At 38.5% G+C, this 20302-nt stretch overlaps 1 protein-coding gene across 2 annotated transcripts in view; it reads left to right on the top strand.

The window, feature by feature from the left end:
• LOC111157933 (PDZ domain containing ring finger 4) overlaps positions 1–20302 on the top strand; it is a 349884-nt gene that overhangs the window by 201388 nt on the left and 128194 nt on the right. Inside the window, exon 1 of one of the 2 annotated variants that reach the window (XM_022519675.1) lies at positions 16244–16511. The exons of the other annotated variant lie outside the window; for it this stretch is intronic. Coding sequence (XP_022375383.1) covers positions 16443–16511 — 69 coding nt within the window. The 5' untranslated portion in view covers positions 16244–16442. Of the gene's footprint in view, positions 1–16243; positions 16512–20302 lie in introns of those variants that run through there. 2 annotated transcript variants of the gene reach the window in all.

The following is a 20302-nucleotide window of genomic DNA, read 5'->3' on the forward strand; positions in this document are numbered from 1 at the left end:
TGACTGCTGTCAGTGGTGGGGGGACTGCTGTCTCAGCTCAGCATCCAGCTGACAACAACCCCCAGTTTGAAAACCAGTCAAATGTGACAAATCTCCCCTTGCAATTTGATGGGATGCCCTGCTTGACTTCTTGTAGCCAGAAGAAAAGCAGATTTCAGATTAAGGCTATGTAACTCCATTCAGAGATAAAGCAGGATTTTCGAGGCTAATTTGTATTATTTTCCATAGGAAATGAGAAGAAAAGAGAAATCCTTTGTTAAATGGGGTTTAGCAATAACCCTGGATGAGGAGCCTTCCTTTTCTCCTTGTCTTCTTGTCTTGAATGCTGGTGTTTATATCTGTTGTTTTGGTCTTATGCCTTTTTTTAAAAAAGTGTGGCTGCTGTGAGCATCGCCATAAAGCTGTGGTTGGGCTACAGAGCGCTGACTGCCAAGCTAGTGGTTCCGAGAGCTGTAATCCTGTTAAGTACCTGTACAATAGTAGAGCAGCTGGTGCTGGCTGCAGTCGGTGTGTTCGTGTGCTATGTTGGGACCCGGGATCCATGCGCACAATGAGGCGAGGCAGCTTAGAACAGACCTAAGGCCCCCTCAGACAGCTGGCCCAGTAACTATACACTAGCCAGTCTGGGGAGAGAGACTCATGGAATAACATTAATTTTCTTCTCCAGCAGACGGTAAGGTAACCAAAGCCAGGTTGATTGTGCTGCCTTGGGATTTTTACCTAATGATCTTCTGGAAAGCAGGTGCATTGGCAGGGATTTTAAGCTTATGAAAACCCAACTAGTATTACAGAGCAAACCTTTGCTGCTGTGGGGGTTTATAGGAGTGGGGTGCATTAGTGTTAGATCATTACAAAGCATTTTGCTGACTGCTGCAGAATTAATGGCACTTTTATGGTTCGCGGTTAATGACTGTCAAGAAATAAGAGTTTATATCTGTTCAAATTGTAATTTTAAATCAAACTAGCCAGCTGTCAGATGCACACAGCACATGAGGACTCCTCTTGGTGATATTTGGTGTTTCTCTTATATTTATCATGTTATTAGATCATTGCTTGGAACCTCGATTGTTTTGCAGAGGCTTGATATGAAGTTTTATCATGACAAAAGCAAAGCAAGTTGTCACTTCGAAGAGGCGATTTCCGTGTCCCTGTGGAAATTTAGTTTTCTTCAGTATTGAAATACTTGAGATTCTTGCTATTTTTTGAGTACCCACTTTTTAAAAATTTAACCTCAAGGAAACCATAACCTTACTTCCTACATCACCGTATGCAGGGACATCTAATGTGAGCTCATTTCACTCTTCTTCCTTCCCACACTTCTAAGTTGTCCCTATCTTTATCTTTGTCTTCTATCTGTGAAAACAGACATCTCCATCCACTCAATGCCTATTGCCTTTCTGTGCCTCTCACCCTCTTCACTCTTAGTTCCTCCACGTTTTCGTCCCTCTCTCTTCAGCATCTTCAAACTCTTCTTTCCTGGATTCACTCCTCGTTGAAAACAAGCAGATAAACCCTTCGTTGATCCTGCTGTCTTCCTTCAGTGTCATCTTAGCTCCCTAATAACTTTCCCTCATAACTTCCAGAAAGAATGGTCTTTGTGGGGGCGCCTGGGTGGCTCAGTGGGTTAAAGCCTCTGCCTTCGGCTCAGGTCATGATCCCAGGGTCCTGGGATCGAGCCCCGCATCGGGCTCTCTGCTCAGCGGGGAGCCTGCTTCCTCCTCTCTCTCTGCCTGTCTCTCTACCTACTTGTGATCTCTATCTGTCAAATGAATAAATAAAAAAATCTTAAAAAAAAAAAAAAAAAAGAATGGTCTTCGTGTACTTTGGGCAATTCATCCCATGCCCCATGCTTGTTTCGCCTGCGCAGCCTGTCCTGCCTTACTCTAAGCAGCTCTCTCCAGACAACCGATGGATTCCAGTCAAGCCCAGTGTTCCCCATGCAGCACCCCTGCCTGGAATTCTCAGCCACATGTGAACATCCCGACGAGCCCATTTTTGAAACTGTGTTTCTGTGGTTTCTTGACTCCTTTGACTGCTGTCTTTCTTCTCTGGCCCTACCTCTTCCATTTCTTTACCTAGAGATAGGCAGAGGGTCAAGATTTTGGTTTGGGTTTTGTTTTTGTTTTTTTGTTTTTTTCCTTCCATATCTTCTTTGAATGCCCAGTTCATTACCTCTATTTCAAATATATACTAGTGACTTTCCCATTCGTATCGGTATCTTTGTTCTCTCTAGTAAAAACTTCAACTCCAGAAAGGATATCTTTATTCTTAGAAGTACCTCAGTGTTGTCGTACCCAGCTCCAATCTGTTCACGTGGTGTCTCTTCCTCCTGACTTCCTTATTTCTGTTAATGACACAGACTTTAGCCCAGACATCCAGTCTTACAAATATACTCACTATTGATTTCTTCCTGCCCCTTTCCAATCACTTAGCAGGACAGTTTGATTCCATCTCTGTAGCATTTCTCTCATTTCCTCTGTACATCTGTTCTTTCCACTTCTCTTTTCCAAGACCACCCACACTGTTGTAAAGGGTTTCATTATTATTATTAATACCATTATTATATTCTTGTTTGTTTCTTCCAGCTCAGAACTCTTGAGAAATTAAAACTATGACCTAGATACTGGCACATGCTTGCAGAGAAATCTCTAGTAGCTCCTCCTTACCCATTGCAGAAAATGCAAAAACAGACCCTCAAGACTCTTCACCTAAAAAGGTCAAGTTCATTTCTCCTGAGAGGGTTCCACATTTCACCCTGCAGGCTAAATACTGCACCACTCCCTTAATGTCCTCATTGTTTCTTAAGTATTCATCTTTTCTTCACTGTTCCGTCCCCTGACAATTTTTCTTCAACTCCTCCATGGCTGCCTGCTAAAGATACCCTACTTCCTGATAGTTTTCTGAGAAACAGTCAAAAATTACCAGCAATAAAATACATATATATGTATCATAGCTTTATAAGTAAATGATATGTAAAGTAGATCCCTCAACTAGCTAATATCCCACAGTGATTAGTACACTATATCCCTACTGAGGATTCTGTTTGAATGATTTATTTATTTAATTATTTAAGGTTAGCAGAGTACCCATGTGTATCAATAAATACTTGTTGAATGAATAGATGAATTTAACTGATTGTTTTTAATTAGAATCTCTTGGCTCATTACCTTGGTATTTCTTGGGCCTGACAGAGTTATCAATTTTGTTTTTATTTGTAATTTTTTTATCCTCACTAATTTGTATGCCATTTTATACGCTACACCTATGAAAATAGTTGAACAGGTTTATCATTAAAGAAAAACTGAGGAGTTAACACAAACATAACTCATGTTCATATTGCTAATTATTATTAGAAAAGAGCATTATGTATCTACCACTGCATGACAGGAATTGTAAAACACATTCTCAAATGAGCTGTATGTCACAGGTGCCTAGCGATTGTCTGGCACCCAACTGAACTTTTGCTGATTATCATTATTGTAATAAATTTCTGGTAATAAACTCCTTTGGAAATCATTACTAGTCTCCAAAATTCTATAAGTATATGCATGTATGTAAATACACACACACAAAGTAGACACATATATCTTACACAAAATGGAAATTTCTTTTGTCAATGTGACATTTATCTGACATTTATAATATGATTAGCCAAGCTTCTGTCTTCCAGTATCTTATTCCCTTCCATCTATGTTTCTTCTGATTTTCCTGAACTATTATATCCTGATTTCATTTGTTCAATAACTCCTCTTTACCAGTTAAAAATTGGCAACATAAGCTCAACTCTGTTTTTTAATGGTTTTTGTTGTTTTGCACTTCTTAGCAGTAATAAAGTTAGATACATCTTTAAGCTTCATTCTACAAGGATAATTTTCCTCCAAATTTTGCTTAATCTGCATATTCTTGTCCCTCTTGATTTTCGCATATAATATTGTATATTATATGTATATAACTGACACGCTGCCTTGAAAACTTGCCAGATTTCTAGTATTAGTTCTATACTCAGGAGTCCCAGGATCAGTTTTAACTTTACGTTGCTATTGGACTCCCACCCCTTCAGCAGTTAGAAAGTTGCTATTAACATTCCTAGCTCTTAAGACTATGAATGTTAGTAATTGTAAACTGGTCAAATCTTTCAGAAAGTGGTAAGAGTCTTTGGGAGCTGGGCTAGGAAAACATGGTCTTAATGAGAAACAATCATTTCACATAATCCCATCAACAGTGCCACAAGGCACAAGCTATTCCCTCCATTTCACAAATGTGAAGCAAAGACTCAGAAAGTTGAGCATGGTTTTATAGCTCAAATTGTAGAGCTGGGACTTAACCTCGTGACTTTCTGATTTTGAAGCCCATGTTGTTCCATTACTCTTTTCTGTGTTGAGTAGCTCCTTGTGCTCTTTCTAGAAATTCCTATTCTCTAAACCACACTAAAACTATTCCATCCTGGGGCGCATGGGTGGCTCAGTGGGTTAAGCCTCTGCCTTCGGCTCAGGTCATGATCTTAGGGTCCTGGGATCGAGCCCCCATGCCTGCCCCTCTGCTTACTTGTGCTCTCTCTCTCTGTCAAATAAATAAATAAATAAAATCTTTAAAAAAAAACAAAAACAAAAACAAAAACTATTCCATCCTGTGACTGGTTTCCTTCAGGCCCTATTTTTCTTTATTTAAAAATAATTCATCACTTGATTAAAAATCAGCTTAACCTACTTAGGCTATTTTTGTTTGCTACAGATTTGATGTTTTCACCCAATTAAGATGCAAAACCCCTCTGAACATCAGAATTTCTGAAATGGGCACAATTTTTGCTCCACGGGATCAAGAGCTCTATATGATCATAGTATGCATATATATTCAGGCTGCTTATGTTAGACGGTCCTCCTGTTGAATCCAGCATGTCCTCCCTTCACTCAAAAACAAAACCAAACAAAATGAAATACTGCTTATCCTACGGTGAAACAAATGATCTGATGAAAATCTGAATGGCTTCTAAGAGAAACTTGACAATTTTTATACTTTTATTTCTGAATATTCATTTAATTATGCTAGGTAATGTCACTATATTTCTTTGCACAGAATTGCTTAAGAGGTCTCTAGCAGCCATCATGACCTGTTATTAAGCCCTGATGAGTTGAGCTCTTTCATGCTCACTCTATTTGTTTCAGTACATGAATTCAGAGGTGTCCTCTTTGAGTCTTATCATGCTAAGTTATACTGAGGTAACAAACAATTTTCAAATTCTTGGTGGCTTATGAAGTAAAGGTGCATCTCTCCTTCATGCAGAGTTGGATGCAAGTCTGAAAGCTCAGCTGAAGGACTTTCTCCAAGTAATGTCAGGGATCTAGGCTGTTGTTTTCATCTGACTCCACTACAGTGATATCTTTTGCCTACAGGCACTTGGTGGACACATACAATCCTTTCCCACTGGGTTTACACACCAGACTTATGGGTCTAGTCAGCCTAACAAGGAAGGAGGCTTACATATAGCTGGGTGACAAACAGTTTTAGGAATTCCAAGCTGTAACCACAGTTTCTTAGGTTCACCCTCCATTACTACCCTTTTGCTACCGTAAGCTTTATGACCTCAGTTCCCCTAAGTGCTTTGTCATCACTACTCACTGCTTCTTGTGAAACAGATTTCAGATGGCAAAGCTAAGCTCCAGACAGGTTGAACTTGGTGTCTAGAGATACTGAAAATCAAAGAAGAATCATATCTTTTAGAAGTGTAGATGGATTTACACCTTTACTCAGATCAATTATGGTGCATTAAAGAAAGTCGTCTCATTAACATAGAATCCAGTAGGCAGTCACTTAATTCTCTCTGCCTGGCACCAACACCTGAAACTTGGGCCACTCACTGTCCCACTAGGGATATTGGATTCTTCATGCTCAGTCGCATACCTGATCCCAGAAGCTAAAAATCAGCCTCCGCACAGGTCTAATAAAAATTTGCTCACCAGTACAGCCTCTATGTAAAACATGTCAGGTGAACTGCAGAAGGAGACAATGACTCTCATCCAATCCTGACCCTACCACAAATTCCATTCATGGGACACAGGACTAAAGACACTGTACTATATGAAGTGGGTCCTGCTGCCTTACTTCCTGAGAGAAGTAGTATATCTTTTCAGAAAAGGCAGAATCTTAGAGTTAAGCCCATTTCCATTTAAATCTCAACTTTGCCCCTTAGCTATGACAGAAATTGATCCAGTTGTATAGTATCCTGAGCCTGAGTTTCCATGTATGTGAAAAATCCACATAGAGTTCATAAAACTGTGTGAGACTTACAGCACTTTTGATGTACTAGGTGCTTTGTAAATGTTACTTCCCTTCTAAAATGAGTAACAAACACCCAGGGATCTTGATAATTGTATAAGTAACCATATCAGAAATTTAACTGATGGGAGGAGTGTTGGGTTTGACATATTACATCTCGATTTGGAGGGGAGAAAGGGATGAATTTCGGTAGATTTTCGGTGGATTATTTGAAAATGCAGAGTCTCAGGCCTCACCCCCTCATTTGCTGGCTCAGAAGCCGTGGGAACAGGGTCTATCCATGTGTAACTTGAAAACGAGCTTCCTGAATGATTCAGATGCACACGCCTAGTTAAGTACCACTCTCAAGGCTGGCCCAGGGCCTGATACATAGGAGTTGCTCAACACACGTTGATGGAACTCAGGGGGTCACCATCTTGGCCCAGTTCCTACCTCTGATAACCATTAAATTTCTTTCTGCACCTTCTGCCTGCAAGTACCTATGATATCAACTATTGTTTATCTTAGAGGAACCCAGCCCTTACCAGAGAACACATGATGTTTCAAAGTATCCAGCCATTTGCAGAAATATAGACAAAACAGCCATATAGCTACCTGCTTTTTAAAATATCTTCACAACAACAGAATTTAGACACTTCAGCAATGCTATATTGTAAGCTGTAATAATACCAGTTAATAGTTGTTAAACATCTACATAAAGCAGGCTCCAGGGAAAGCGCATGTTCTCAAAATCCCTCTGTGGTAGGTACTGTGACTATCCCAATTTCACAGTGAGGAAATGGAAGCACGCAAAGGATGTGTAACTTGTTCAAGTTGATATGGAAAATTTTTTAGAGTGACGTTCAAAGACACTCCTAGGTGACTTCAAAGTCAAAAAGAACTCAGGGGCTCATGCTGATGATTGTGGTGTCCTAGACCAGAATTTGTATATTGTCAGGCATTCTGCATTATTAGTTTACAGAAACTGATTGATGTGATACAAACATATTGACTTGTACTGCCAGTGTTTCAGACAACCACATTAGGGCCATGTATGTGATAGAAAAATGTGGCAATGGAATGGGGAAGGTCTGGAGACACCAAGACCACAATAGTTAAGTGATTTTCTAGGACCCTGAAGGTGGCAAAAAACTTCAGACCTTGAGCAGTGTGTTAAAATATGTCATCTCTTTGTTTGCTGTCCACTTACCTGTCTTATTTATCCTTATATTTACTTGGTTATATATGCATATAAATAAGTGTGCAAGGAAAGAATAGATAATCCAGGCCCTAGAATATCCAAGAAGGATGAGCCAGTTATCACTCCCTATCATACCACCCTGTGTAAATTCCCTGCATAACCCCTATTATTTCCTGGATAGTTTATACAACAATGATCTATTTATTTACTGCTTTCTCTCACCTAAGTTTTCTCCATGAGATCTGGGACTTTATGTATCTTGAATGTCATCATATTGACCAAATAGGTGAGTGAAGTCCAAAGATGAGGGAGGAATGATCATGTATCATAATACCAGATAGAAAAGTAGAGTCTGGAGACTGTTAAGATCAAAAGAGAAAGAAATAGGGGTGCGTGGCTGGCTCTGTCAACAGAGCATGTGACACTTGTTGTTGGGGTTGTGAGTTCGAGGCCCATGTTGGGTGTTGAGATTACTTAAAACCCTTGAGAGAAAAAGAGAGAGAGAGAGAAAGAGAGAAATATTCCGAAAGACATAAAAAGTGATGCTAGAAGAGTTGTGATCTCTGCACCGAGAGCAGGAATACTCTGTTTTGTGTTCTCTTTTGCAAGTGTGTATGTCTGTGTGTCTCTGTGTTGGAGAGAGACAAAGACAGAGAGAGAGAGGTAATAGCCTAGGGGCCAGGAAAATGGTCTTGTAAATGTGTGTTTGTAGACAGAGTAAAGCAAGAAACCAACAGTTGCTTCCTTATACTATTCTAAATGCTAAATATTCATGAGTGAATGAAGGATAAATCAGAGAATAAACAGTAACCTAACACAGGAGAGTGGTCTGGGAAGGGAAAAAGGAGAGATTGAGCAATTCCAAATGACTGTGCTTGGTCATTAGATGAAAGGGAAGAGGCAAGGCAGACTTGAGTTCCTGGGGCTAGTCAGCCCAGTCTTTGATAGGGAGCACATGTAGAGCAGTCTTGGTGGAAGAGCATTATGACTTAAGTTTTGGTAAGTTGCCTTTAATGTGCTATGCCTAGCCCGCATGTTAATGTAGTAGTCCATGAATAAGTAGGTCTGAAGCTTAGGAGAGAAATGAAATCTAGAGATTTAAATTTGGGAGTCATCAGCTAATCTATACCTTCACCTTTCTCAAAATCTCCAAATTTCCCTGTCTTATGTAACTGTTGATGATTATTCCTTAGTATGGAGATATGACTACCCTACTACCAATGCATATATTTCCTCCTATAACAAATATTAAGAAAGAAAAATATTCTACAGTTATCAGTACATATTCAGTGCTGCGAAACCCCATCACCAGTGGAGTGGAGTAAAGTTATGAAATTGCTTAGATTTATTCAATCTATTTTATGCAGCCATGCTTGAGGACACAACTTGGAACCTGGAAGTTAATTTTAGACTCACTCCCTGTCCTCAGGGAAATTCTTACATCTCACTGTGCTTCAGGCATCACCAGAATGCCTTCTTCTAGCCATCTAGGAATTTGTCATCATGATGACTATCTCCGAGTGACAGGCAATAAAAAAGACTGTTTATACAGTGGATCCAGACCGCTTGGTTTAAGTCCTGGTTCCTCAATTTACTACTCATGTAACCCATCTACAACCCATGTTAGGAGGAGACATTGATAATACCTACCCCAGAGGGTTGATATGAAGACTCAATTACGTTAATAATGTATGGTGCTAGAACAATGCCTGGTATAGAAAATACTAAATAAGTGTTAGCTCTTATTTTCAAAAATATTTAGGAATTGTCATCATGCTCTACTCATAGTACCATTTAATAAATACTGGCTAAACATTTTTTTTAAAGATTTTATTTATCTATTTGTCAGAGAGAGAGCACAAAAGTAGGGAGAGTGTCAAGCAGAGGGAGAAGCAGACTCCCTGACAAGCAGGGAGCCTGATGCAGGACTTGATCCCAGGACCCTGGGATCATGACCTGAGTCCAAGGCAGGTGCTTAACCAACTGAGCCACCCAGGCACCTCTACTGATCATTTTCTAGACTACTTTTGTAGAACTGAAAATGGTGATGGTTGTGTTCTGAGGAAACCCTAAATACTACCTGTGATGTGGCTGAACAGTGTGACATTACCAAAATATGATGTATGTGTATGGCCAGTTGGCCTATAGATGACCAAATCAAGAAAGGTAGTATTATTCTGGGATAGATTAGTAGTCTTTAAAGTTCCTCAAAGAAATAAGATGGGACTACCTACTTCCTATGAATCTCGCTTCAGATGCTATCATTGGTTTCTTGCACATTTATGTCCACATTATTTATACATTATCCATTAAAGTAAATAAAAAGAACATCGGGATTATTACTCTGAGTATATTACATTACATTCTTTACACAGAATGTGTGTGTATCCCATTTACATACATAATGGATACTTCTGTGCTGACATCTTTTACATAAAGGGTTGGGAAACAAAAAACCTTTGAGGAGCTCTTGAATGACCAACATAAGTATATACTAGCAAATGATGTGGACGGAATAGGACTATAAAGTTTCAACCAAGTGAATTTCAAATAATGTAATAGGGATTTATTATGACTGAAAAACTATAAAGAGATAACCTAGAAGTCTACAGGAGTTAATCATCATTACCATTATCATACTACTTGTGTGATTACTAGTATCCAGTATGTTATTGCGCATGTATGATGTGTCAGATGTACCTGACACATAAGATCATCACAACAACTGTATCCCTTGCAGTAATTATTTGGCAAGTGCCATTATATCCTCATTTTAAAGATGAGAAACCAAGAAACAGGGAAGATAAACAAAAATAATAACTTGCCCCATATCACATAGATAGAAACTAGGGGAACTGGAACTTCCAGAGCAGACTGCCCCTAGAACCCATGCTGAACAGCACACCAATATGGACAAAATACTTCAGAGTTTATGAATCCCTTCTTCTGGATTCTATTGCATTTCGTCTTCAGAATCAGCATGCAAGGTGTGTATTATGTCTGTGCAAAGCCATACAGACAACAGTGACAGGTCTCAAATGGAAACCCTAGTCATCTTCCTTGACATCCATACCTTTTCTTTCTATGGGAGTCTCATCGACTGACTTGACAATTCCTAGGAGTTTGTAAGTAGGCAAAGTACTTTTAGTTCTACAAGCCCCAATTATAGATGCAAAATCAACAAGGTCAAGTAGTGAGAACAATGTGAAAAGGATGCTGGGTTATACACTGAAATGTTGAGCTATAACCAAGTAAGTGGATGACACGTGGACACTATAAGCGGGAGCGTTTTTGTAAAATCATGAGAGTAGTTGATATTGCACATTGTTATGAATAAACACTGGATGAAATCAAAGGGCAAAGGCTCTAGGTCTCCTGGCATTGGCAATTTCAACACCTAATCATTTCTTTATTAAAAACAAAGGATAATATCGGACATATTTACCTCAGAGACACTGTGAAAATCAAATAAAAGGATGTCATTCGAGACACCTGGAAATCCTGTACTACCAGGCAAATGATCAGTGCCCAATAAATTATCATGTGTATTCAATAAATTCACTCATATGTGGGACAGAATAGAACTTTAAAGGTGCATATAAAATATATGCATAAACGTGCAAATAACTGATAAAACACTTGTGATCATACCTCATTTATTTGCATACCTGTCAGAGAAATTTTTACTTCATAAACTCTCAATTTGATGTGTCTAGAATTAAACCAAGTTAAATATCTTATGCTTATGGTTCTTCAGTCCTTTGACTTAATATTCTTGAAGCAGCCCTACTGGAGAAAAAACTTTACCTAGCAATGAGGTATAGAAACACAAACACAAAATTATGTCACTTTGCCGGAATCAGGTCTGTTTAATCTCCCAGTCACATCCATTCACTCAATAGTCCTCTACTGAAGACCTTCAACATGAGCAGCATCACGCTAGGAGTTCTGGGAGGTCAAAGGACAGTTGACCACTTCATCCCAGTTTGTCCTGGACTTACAGTCCTACTGCCCTCACAGGTCTTGTAGTCTACCCTGAGGGGTAAATCATCTACATAAAAATGATATGAAGTAGAAAATGATGCGTAGCTCGAGATGGGTGTGGATAAAATCCACTGAAGGTTTAGAAGTTCAGTAGTGAAGAGATCACTTCTCCAAATTCATGAGGCCAGGGAGGAAAGAACATTTCAGCTGGACCACAGAATGATTTCTGCAGCATGAGGTGCACTCTGTAGCAAAGGTAGGAAGACGGGGAAATTTACACAGCCGTTCAGCTTTGCTGGAGCTTGAAAACAGAAACATGCACTCAAATGACCTATTTGCCCATGGCTGAGGGGCTCTGGGATATAGAATTTGGAGAGCTAAAGCCATAAGAATCCTGGGCAAACTGGGATGGGTTGGTCATCCCTAGTGTACACTCCAGTACAGTGCCCAGTGATCCATTATCAAGGTGTATTAGTAAGGGAAGGTATTTAGCTGTGACCTATTAAAAAAAGTCAAAAGTTTAATTTGATAAAGTCTAATTTTAGTTTAGTTATTTATCTAAATCATAATAAAGTGTTTTTTTTTTAAACCAGAAATAATCATTTCCCTTATTTTAGACTAGATCTTCTTAAAAGTCTCTCTCTCATTCTCACTGTCTTTCTCCTCACTGCTTTGAAATACTATTCTCCGTGTCCTCGGTCGTCAGAATCAGGGAAGGGCGTATTGATGTGGCTCTAACTTCCTCTGCAAGAGAGAGAGAGCTCAGCAACTTAGCTATTGAATTCCACCACAGAATTTGTCCTTGGAGAACTGAGTTCAGATCTCTTTACTCAGTCTGACCTTGGGTAAGTCACTGTGTCTCTGAGCCTCCGGCTCTTCATCTTTGTGATTGCATATAAGATTCTAAACCTTAGAAAATGTTAGGCAGCTAAGTGCCAACTCAGAAGTATCCAAGCATCCTCTAAAAAGAAGGCAGGATTTTTATCACCCAAAATGATGTACATACCAAAAAATGTAGTTTAGTAATGCCTTTTTTAAAATGTCATTAAAATTTCCTTTAATCTGTAGACTTCCTCTCCATCATCTCTCTTTCTCTCTCCCTCTCCCTCTAAGAAACGGGAATATGTATCTATCTATGTCAGGTTACTCACAGCCTGGATTTGGCTGATCACATCTCCATTGTAAAGTTTAATATTCTTCCCTGTTCTCTGAATTCCCTCTAATTTGCTCACTTTTGGAAATGCTCTTTCAAGAGTGGTCTCATTTTCTTCTGTCAGATTGTGTGTGTGTGTGTGTGTGTGTGTGTGTGTGTGTGTGTGTGTGTGTGTGATGTTAGCAGCCATTAATTCTCAGTACCTAGATCCATTAATTAAGGATTTCCGGCATGAGCATGTTCTATCTTTCTTTCTTCATTTATTCAGTGGAATAATTCTATAAGGAGAAACTCCCTCTCATCTACTCTAGTTAATTCAGCGTTACCATTTATGTAGGAGAAGCAGGATAAATTCCGTATTCCTTCCTTTCAGCTACCTCGGTTTAACCCTCTTATATGCCAGTATAGATCTTAACGATAGTACGTCCAATTTTGCAAGCCATTGCACTTTGGGAGAATAAACTAACACAAATTAAAAGCAATAAAAATAAATAAGTATATTTTGAAATACATACGCAACAAATGTTTTTGCACTTTGGAGAGTATTTTTGCATGGGTACTCGGAAAGATAGTCCTCTATTCTCTGCTTACTTTTATTTTTATTTTTTTCAGCATTTAATTTAATTTAGTTATTTGTTTATTTTTTAAGTAGGCTCCACACCCAACACAGGGCTTGAACTCACAACCCTGGGACCAAGACCCAAGATCAAGAGGTGGATGCTCCCCTGTCTGAGTTACCCAGGCACCCCTCAGCTTATTTTTAAACCATATTATCCCACATTATTACTATCCACCACAGACAGTATCTAATCCATTTGTATTTTTAAGACATTGGTTTTTTTTCTTTTTCTTTTTTTTTTTTAAAGATTTTATTTATTTATTTGACAGACAGAGATCACAAGCAGGCAGAGAGGCAGGCAGAGAGGGGGAAGCAGTCTCCCTGCTGAGCAGAGAGCCTGATGCGGGGCTCAATCCCAGAACCCTAGGATCATGACCCGAGTCGAAGGCAGAGGATTTAATCCACTGAGCTGCCCAGGCACCCCTTTTTTTTCTTTTTTTAAAATTTTATTTTATTTTATTTTATTTCAATGTTCCAAAATTCATTGGATTAACTCATTTGCCCCTATCTACTCCAAACGTTACATTCCAAAAGATTCTGCAGTTTAGTCACTGGAACTTCTAAAGCCTTGTATTCTAATGAAATTTAGAGAACTTTGGAATATGTGTTCCCTTTTTCTAAACACCCTTCAGTTCAATGGAATGAGCCCATTAGTAGCAGAAGATGGAATCCTTCCAGAGTATATGGGCCACGGGCAGCATTTGACAAATGATTAGAGAAGCTACCCTTGCTTCCTGAAATAGATACAAAAGAACAGGGGCACTAGGAATGAACAGACACAAACAGCCAAGACAAATGGAGGAATGAATAACTTCAGTTTGAAATTGCTGACTTCAGTGGAATGCTCATTCTTTACTTTCTGATGACTAAGAAAATATTTTTGAAAGTTATAATTGCTTTTTTTTTTTCTTTAAAAGCTAACTACAAAATATTCTGAGAAGAAAGCTCCAATAAGCAGCAATAGCTTTAATAATTAGGTTTCCTACTTAGCTTTCAAAACCTGTCTCATAAAGAAGTTTTATAAGTAGAGGAAGCAGACACTTTCATTGATGGATGACTGAACCATCCTTGCCTTACTGCATTCTAATTTCTTGTAAAGTACAGAATTTCAACATCTGGAGATCATTAACTCTTTCACTTCAGCAGTTCAGAATCCTTCAAAAAAAAAAAAAATAGGCAATGCTCACTTTAAGGATGTTGACTCCAGCATAAAAACACTTCCTTGGAAGTGGCGCTAGAGACTCAGAGAAAATTAACATTTTTTTAAAGCATCAAATATGTATATTTTATCACTGCACCTACAGAAGATCGTTCCCGCTCATCCCCAGCGTTGATTCCCATAAAAGGTCTTTTCAGATACTTTCTTGAAAACATTTCTTTCCATAATGGAATCAAAATAATTAATAGCTACTACAAGTGGTTTCAAATTTGCAGGAAGTCCTGGTCAACTTTGGTCACGAGCAGTATTCCCTATTACGATGCCACTTTCATGTAGGTCTCTCAGCTTGGCTTTCGTCCAGGCTGTTAGGTGAAATTAGGCCCAGAAAATCGGATTATTACATCCCAAGGGAAACGACCGATAAGCAGCAGATGATTGCTCATCTCTTTGTGACTTGCTGGTGTTGAGGTGTTACTAGTTGCAAAGCCAATTTGTTAACAATTAGTACTCATTAGAATCATTTCCTGTTATCGATTCTAAACATTTGACAAAGCGCTTTTAGGAAATTGGACCCCAAAAAGTGGCTACGTAAGTGATGAGCAGTTAAAAATCTTCAAGATCCAATGTGATTCCAAACCACAGTCATCAGTTTCCAAGTAATTATTTTTGCTTTGGAACCCACCTGCTATCCTGTCCAGTTTAAAGATGTGCTGGAACAAGGACATACTTCTTAATTAGCAGAGGTTGTAGTTAAGTCAGAATAGGAACAAAAGGAATTTTCTTTTATTATCTGCTTTAGCTGTTTGTACTGTATCTATAAAGGATAAAAATTGCCAGCTTGCAATACAATATATGTATTTGTGAGAGTGTGAAATTAAATGCATTACTTCTATTATCTAAACATCTAAGCTGAGTTTTTAAGTCTGTGTTCACCTTTGTACATTATGAACTCTAAATATAGAATCATAAATGGAGTCATTGTGCATTACATTAGAATTTAAATATTGCCAATGTCACCTCTCTGAAATATTATATATGACTTTAATAAAATTAGCATAAATACTATAAGCATTTGAAATTTTTCTCAGAAAAGGCATTCTGTTTATCTGATTTTTAAATATAGACCCACATGCATTATAGTGCTACAAATTCATATTCAATAAATATGCCCTTATTATCTAATTAAAATATTTATTAGCTGTACAAGTATCATCTCTTCATACTCACCTAAACGATCTTTATTTAGATTAAGAAAATATGTTTTATTTCCTCTCTGGTAGGTAATGGTCTTTACACATGAACTATTCAGTGTTTTTTATAGGATCAGAATTAAAACTGAATGATAGCCCCCATCTTCTTTTCCTTTCCCACATCATTCCCCAAATTCTCCTTTGCTTCTGCGCTTATTTTGTAAATTTAAATAATTGCTCCTATTCGTCTTCCCCTAGACTCACTAACACTGAAAATATTTCTTCTAATTGTTGCAAAACATGGAGATGTGAACCAAGTAGATTTCTGTTTCTGAATTTCTTATTCCCATATTAAAACCTTACATCAACAGAGAAATTAAGTGTATGTTCCTTTTTGAAATGCCCTATGCTCACCCCCTCTATCCTTAATAAACAGAGATGGTATTGACACAAGTGAATTTTGTTTAACCACACTACATTTGCTTCTTAATTAGTGAATATTCATCTGTCATCAGCAGCAGCTATGACACCCCTCCCTGCTAACATGTTCTGTCATAAATAATCAATGAGGCACTATTAATATTCATGAGCTGGAATCTGTGTAGTCATGTGCACTGATGCAGAGACGGGGGAGTGTTGCCATGAACTGACTGGAAACTCTGTGTGTGTATCCGTGAGTGCAAGATACTTAGGGAACGCGAAGAGCATGCTGCCACACACCAGCCTGGCTTGTGCTTCCAGCTAACAGCGGTTTGTCTGTGTTTCTGGGCTGAAGTGACTGATGAAAAACAGTAGTCAAGTCTGGAGGGTGATTCCCTTTCAGTTCACTTGCCTTTCAGGTCTGGGGAAATTAGAAGATTTGCTCTCTCCCTCTGCTTCTTAGAATGGGCTGCAATTTGTGCACTTTTCAGAAAAGAGAGGAACACTACAAACTGCTATATGAAGTTTCCCAGGTGAGTGCAGGGTCTGATGCCAGCACCTCAGCAGCCAGGCTTTGTGTTTGTCTGGAAAGATGGTAAATGAATTGTGGCGAGCTTTATTTTTTTTTTTTTTTTCTTTCAGTAGATTTCAGAATTGAGAGCAGACTTGCTGGTTGGGGGCTTTTTATTTTGGTTTTTGGGTGGCCGTTTTCGGGTTTCCTTGCCACTCCCCCTTCAGATGACTTCCTGTGGGATTCTTTTTAACATTTTTTGTATCTCCTGCCAAGATGTCAGTCAAGTCAAAGGAGTAACACTGTAATATTTTGAGACACCTCTTTCATTTTGGAATAGTGTTGACATTTGAAAATCAAGCGTATCGTGGCTCCATTAACGTTGGGATTTTATAGGTCTGTGATCTCAGTTATTTTGAATAGACAGGAAAAGTTTCTTGCCAAATCTTGTTAGCCAGAGGAATTATTTGATTAATTAGGAATTTTTGCTTTGGGTTAAGAGGATCACCTGGTATATTTGTATTATATGAGAAAAAAAATGTGTATATGTCTTGGCTTAAAAAGGAGATAAAGGGATTTTCTTATCAATTGTTCTTAGGTCCTTCTTATTTTTTATTTTTTTGTCTCTCTGGTGCTAGACATTAATTTCAGGAGCTTATTACAATATGTTTTTGTCTTAGGGAGAATGTGAAAATTCAGTTGTCCTTTAATGTACATCTGAGGGTTCTTCAGAATAAAAATAAGAAAAACTATATCCCTAGCCTTCATAGTTTTCATAGGATTCTGTTAATTCACCATTTTATTTAAGCGGGTTTCCCTGGGGTGCATGCTGAAGTCCAGATTTGTTGTTTGGCAAAATAAAGTTTATTCCTTCCTTTTTGCAGTTTGTCCCAGATGTGAGACACTGCTACTTTTGTTCTTAGACAATATTGCTGATGAAAGACAATGTTTGGGATGTTGGTGGTCTGTGGGCACAGCAGTAGCCAAGTGCCCACTGCCTACTGGTTCCCTCAGATTTCCCCCTGACGTGATTCATTTCACAGTGGGCTAATTACAAAGTGGATTTGCTACACATGAAACAGCCTCCTCAGTTGCAATGTTAATGCACATTTTCATGGTAATGTGATCAGAGGCTCATTAGCCAGTTTCCAAAATGATCCTCTGCATTAATTAAATATAAAAATGACTCCTTTATCACCGTAGAGAGGAAAAAGAAGATTAACATTGTTAATTACACTAGGGGCAATACCTTTTGCTTTATTTTTTCCCTACAAACTTGCAAGGATGGGCTAACATAATATTCATTTCCTAGATAAGCTCTCATCCACTTTGACTCATGAAAACAGTCTCTAGGTGGAACACTTTCCTTTAGTTTGGTTTGTTGGGAGTTTGAGTTCTAGTGTTGATTTTCTTTGGGTGGTAGGAGAGCAGGGGAGTGGTTCGTCAATCTATTCTTTTTTCCCCTGAATTACTAAATTGATATAAAAGTATAATATGGTGGACGTCGTAGGTGACCTCCTTCCTGATTATGCCTAGGTTAAGCTGTTTGCCTTCTACTAAGAAATCAAGCAAGCTTGCTGCGACCAGGAAGGACTACTGTATTTGTTAAGGAGCGAGAGTCTTTGTTGCGGATTTTTAAAATGCTTGTCTGCGACTTTTGCCTCTAAGTGCTTCCTAAATCTTGAGAAAATAGATAAGCTGTACTCTTTATTGCCTCCACCTGTACTCCTCCATATATTTATTTTATTTTCTCTACTCCTGAGTTGCAGTACTTATGATCTTTAATAAAGGGGGCGAAAAATGAAGTATTAGCTTCCATTTAACTGGCTTTTATTAGATAACTTAAAACCCAGCTTAAAGGTCTTGGATGTGTTTTCCAGGGGGAGCCCTCCTACAGTTCGTCCCCAGCTTTGCGTTCTATTTTATTGAGTTAATGGAATAGATAAGATATCAAAGGAAACCGGTGATAGGCTCATATAATATACCCTGGAGCCCCGTGTGGTGCTGCAAACTAGTTTCTATTTTTATTTGGAGGAGAGGCAGCTCAGAGCACACATCAAAGTGAGTATGTTCTTAACCAGGTGTTCGGAAGGGCACACCGCTGCCCCCATAAGAGAGGACACTATTTACAAAAGTGACTTGAGATTAGAAGCCTGAGTATTTCTAGCTGGTATATTAAGATGAATTAGCTCTTGCAAACATTAACACCTGATTCTCCACATCATATTTATTTATAGACTTGTAATCCTCAGGTCACCTACCTTCTTGCTTCCTTTGTTATTATTTCTTAAAAACAAAGGCAAATTAAAGTTTACCAGGACACATGAAGAAGGTTAATGGTGAATCCTAAACACATGGCCAAGAACAAAATATATATTTCTCTGTAATGGAATCACCATGAGATTGAACTTTTTCACATTTTCTTTCTATATTTAGCAATCTGATAACATGGGCCACATAGAATACAATTTCAGGTTTATAACCATAGTAAACAAAAGCAAATGTGGGCTCAATGAGGAGTCTAGAGAAACGATCAGAATGCTGTGCTTAGGTGTGAAATGAGGTCGTTTGTATTTTTTTGATAATTTTTGCTCCTGTAGAGGAGCAGAGATTTTCAGTTGGCAGAAGAGAGGGAGTGTCGTTTCAAGAAAATTATTTTCAGTTGGAGTTGGGCCAATCAGGCTCCAGCATGAACACAGATGGAAGAATCTAGAGTTTGTGTAGATCCAGTAATCCCACCAAGCAGTTTTCATGCATCTTTATGCATCTATTAACTTTTATATGTGCCTAGGACATAATTGTTATCTACAGTGATTTTTTTTTCAAAATAGGTTATTTATTAACCTCTAAAGAATTAATAAATGAGTAATTTGAACAGTGCCCTTCTGTGGACATGAACCAAATTACCTGTTTCCTATTAATCTGATTAAACAGCCCTCCTGGACCAAGAGAGCGTCAATAGCTTGTCAGTCATTCCTGAGCTAGTGACAGATTTATTTCTGAGTGAGGTTGGAGGATAATACCTAAATCTATTGACTACTTAGTTTGATTTTTCATACATGAACCAAATGAAACTTTTTGAGTGGCTAAATAATAGAAATTATCAATGGGGTGTTAACCGCTGTTGAATAACCTGTTCAATTGTGGGCAAATATTTAAAAGCTCATACTGTTAACACAGAACTGTTTATAAGATTTCATTAAGATCTTCTAATGTGGTATGTAAGATTCTCCTCTTACTCGCTTGGCAAATTAGAGAAAAGAAATCGTTTTCAGTCTCACGAAAAGCCCAAGGAGAATGGCGCTAGCTGTCCGGGCTGTGTCCTCGTCTGAGTGGACACTGTTGCATGACACTGAGGTGACTGATACATTTGACTATTGTGGCACAGCTCAAAGGTCTCCCCACAGCCTGCATCCATGAATTTGCAACATGAACTGAAACAGACCCTGCACTGAAAGTAACAACAGTGACAATATTGACAGAGGCTGATAGTGAGCCTCTACTATATTCTAAGCACTGTGCTAAGCACTTTTTCCTAAGCCTTGTCTTATTTTATCTTCACAGAAAACCCAATAGGGAGTTATAGGATCGCTTCCCATAATTTTTTAAATATGTGGAAGTTTCCTTTACCGTATAATGAGTTCCTTAAATCTCTCTTTTCTGTGACTGTCCTGTATCTCAGAAATGTCTCTTGTCACATGCTATGTAAACACAACTCGTAAGGTCATAACCACTTTTCCCAAAATTCATCCTTGCCCCCACATTCCTTAACACACCAGTGAAGTTCTCACTGTCCTTGCCATCACTAAAGCA

The sequence above is a fragment of the Enhydra lutris genome, unplaced genomic scaffold, assembly GCF_002288905.1.
Source record: "Enhydra lutris kenyoni isolate GAN:26980312 unplaced genomic scaffold, ASM228890v2 scaffoldscaffold56, whole genome shotgun sequence".
Taxonomy (NCBI): Eukaryota; Metazoa; Chordata; class Mammalia; order Carnivora; family Mustelidae; genus Enhydra; species Enhydra lutris.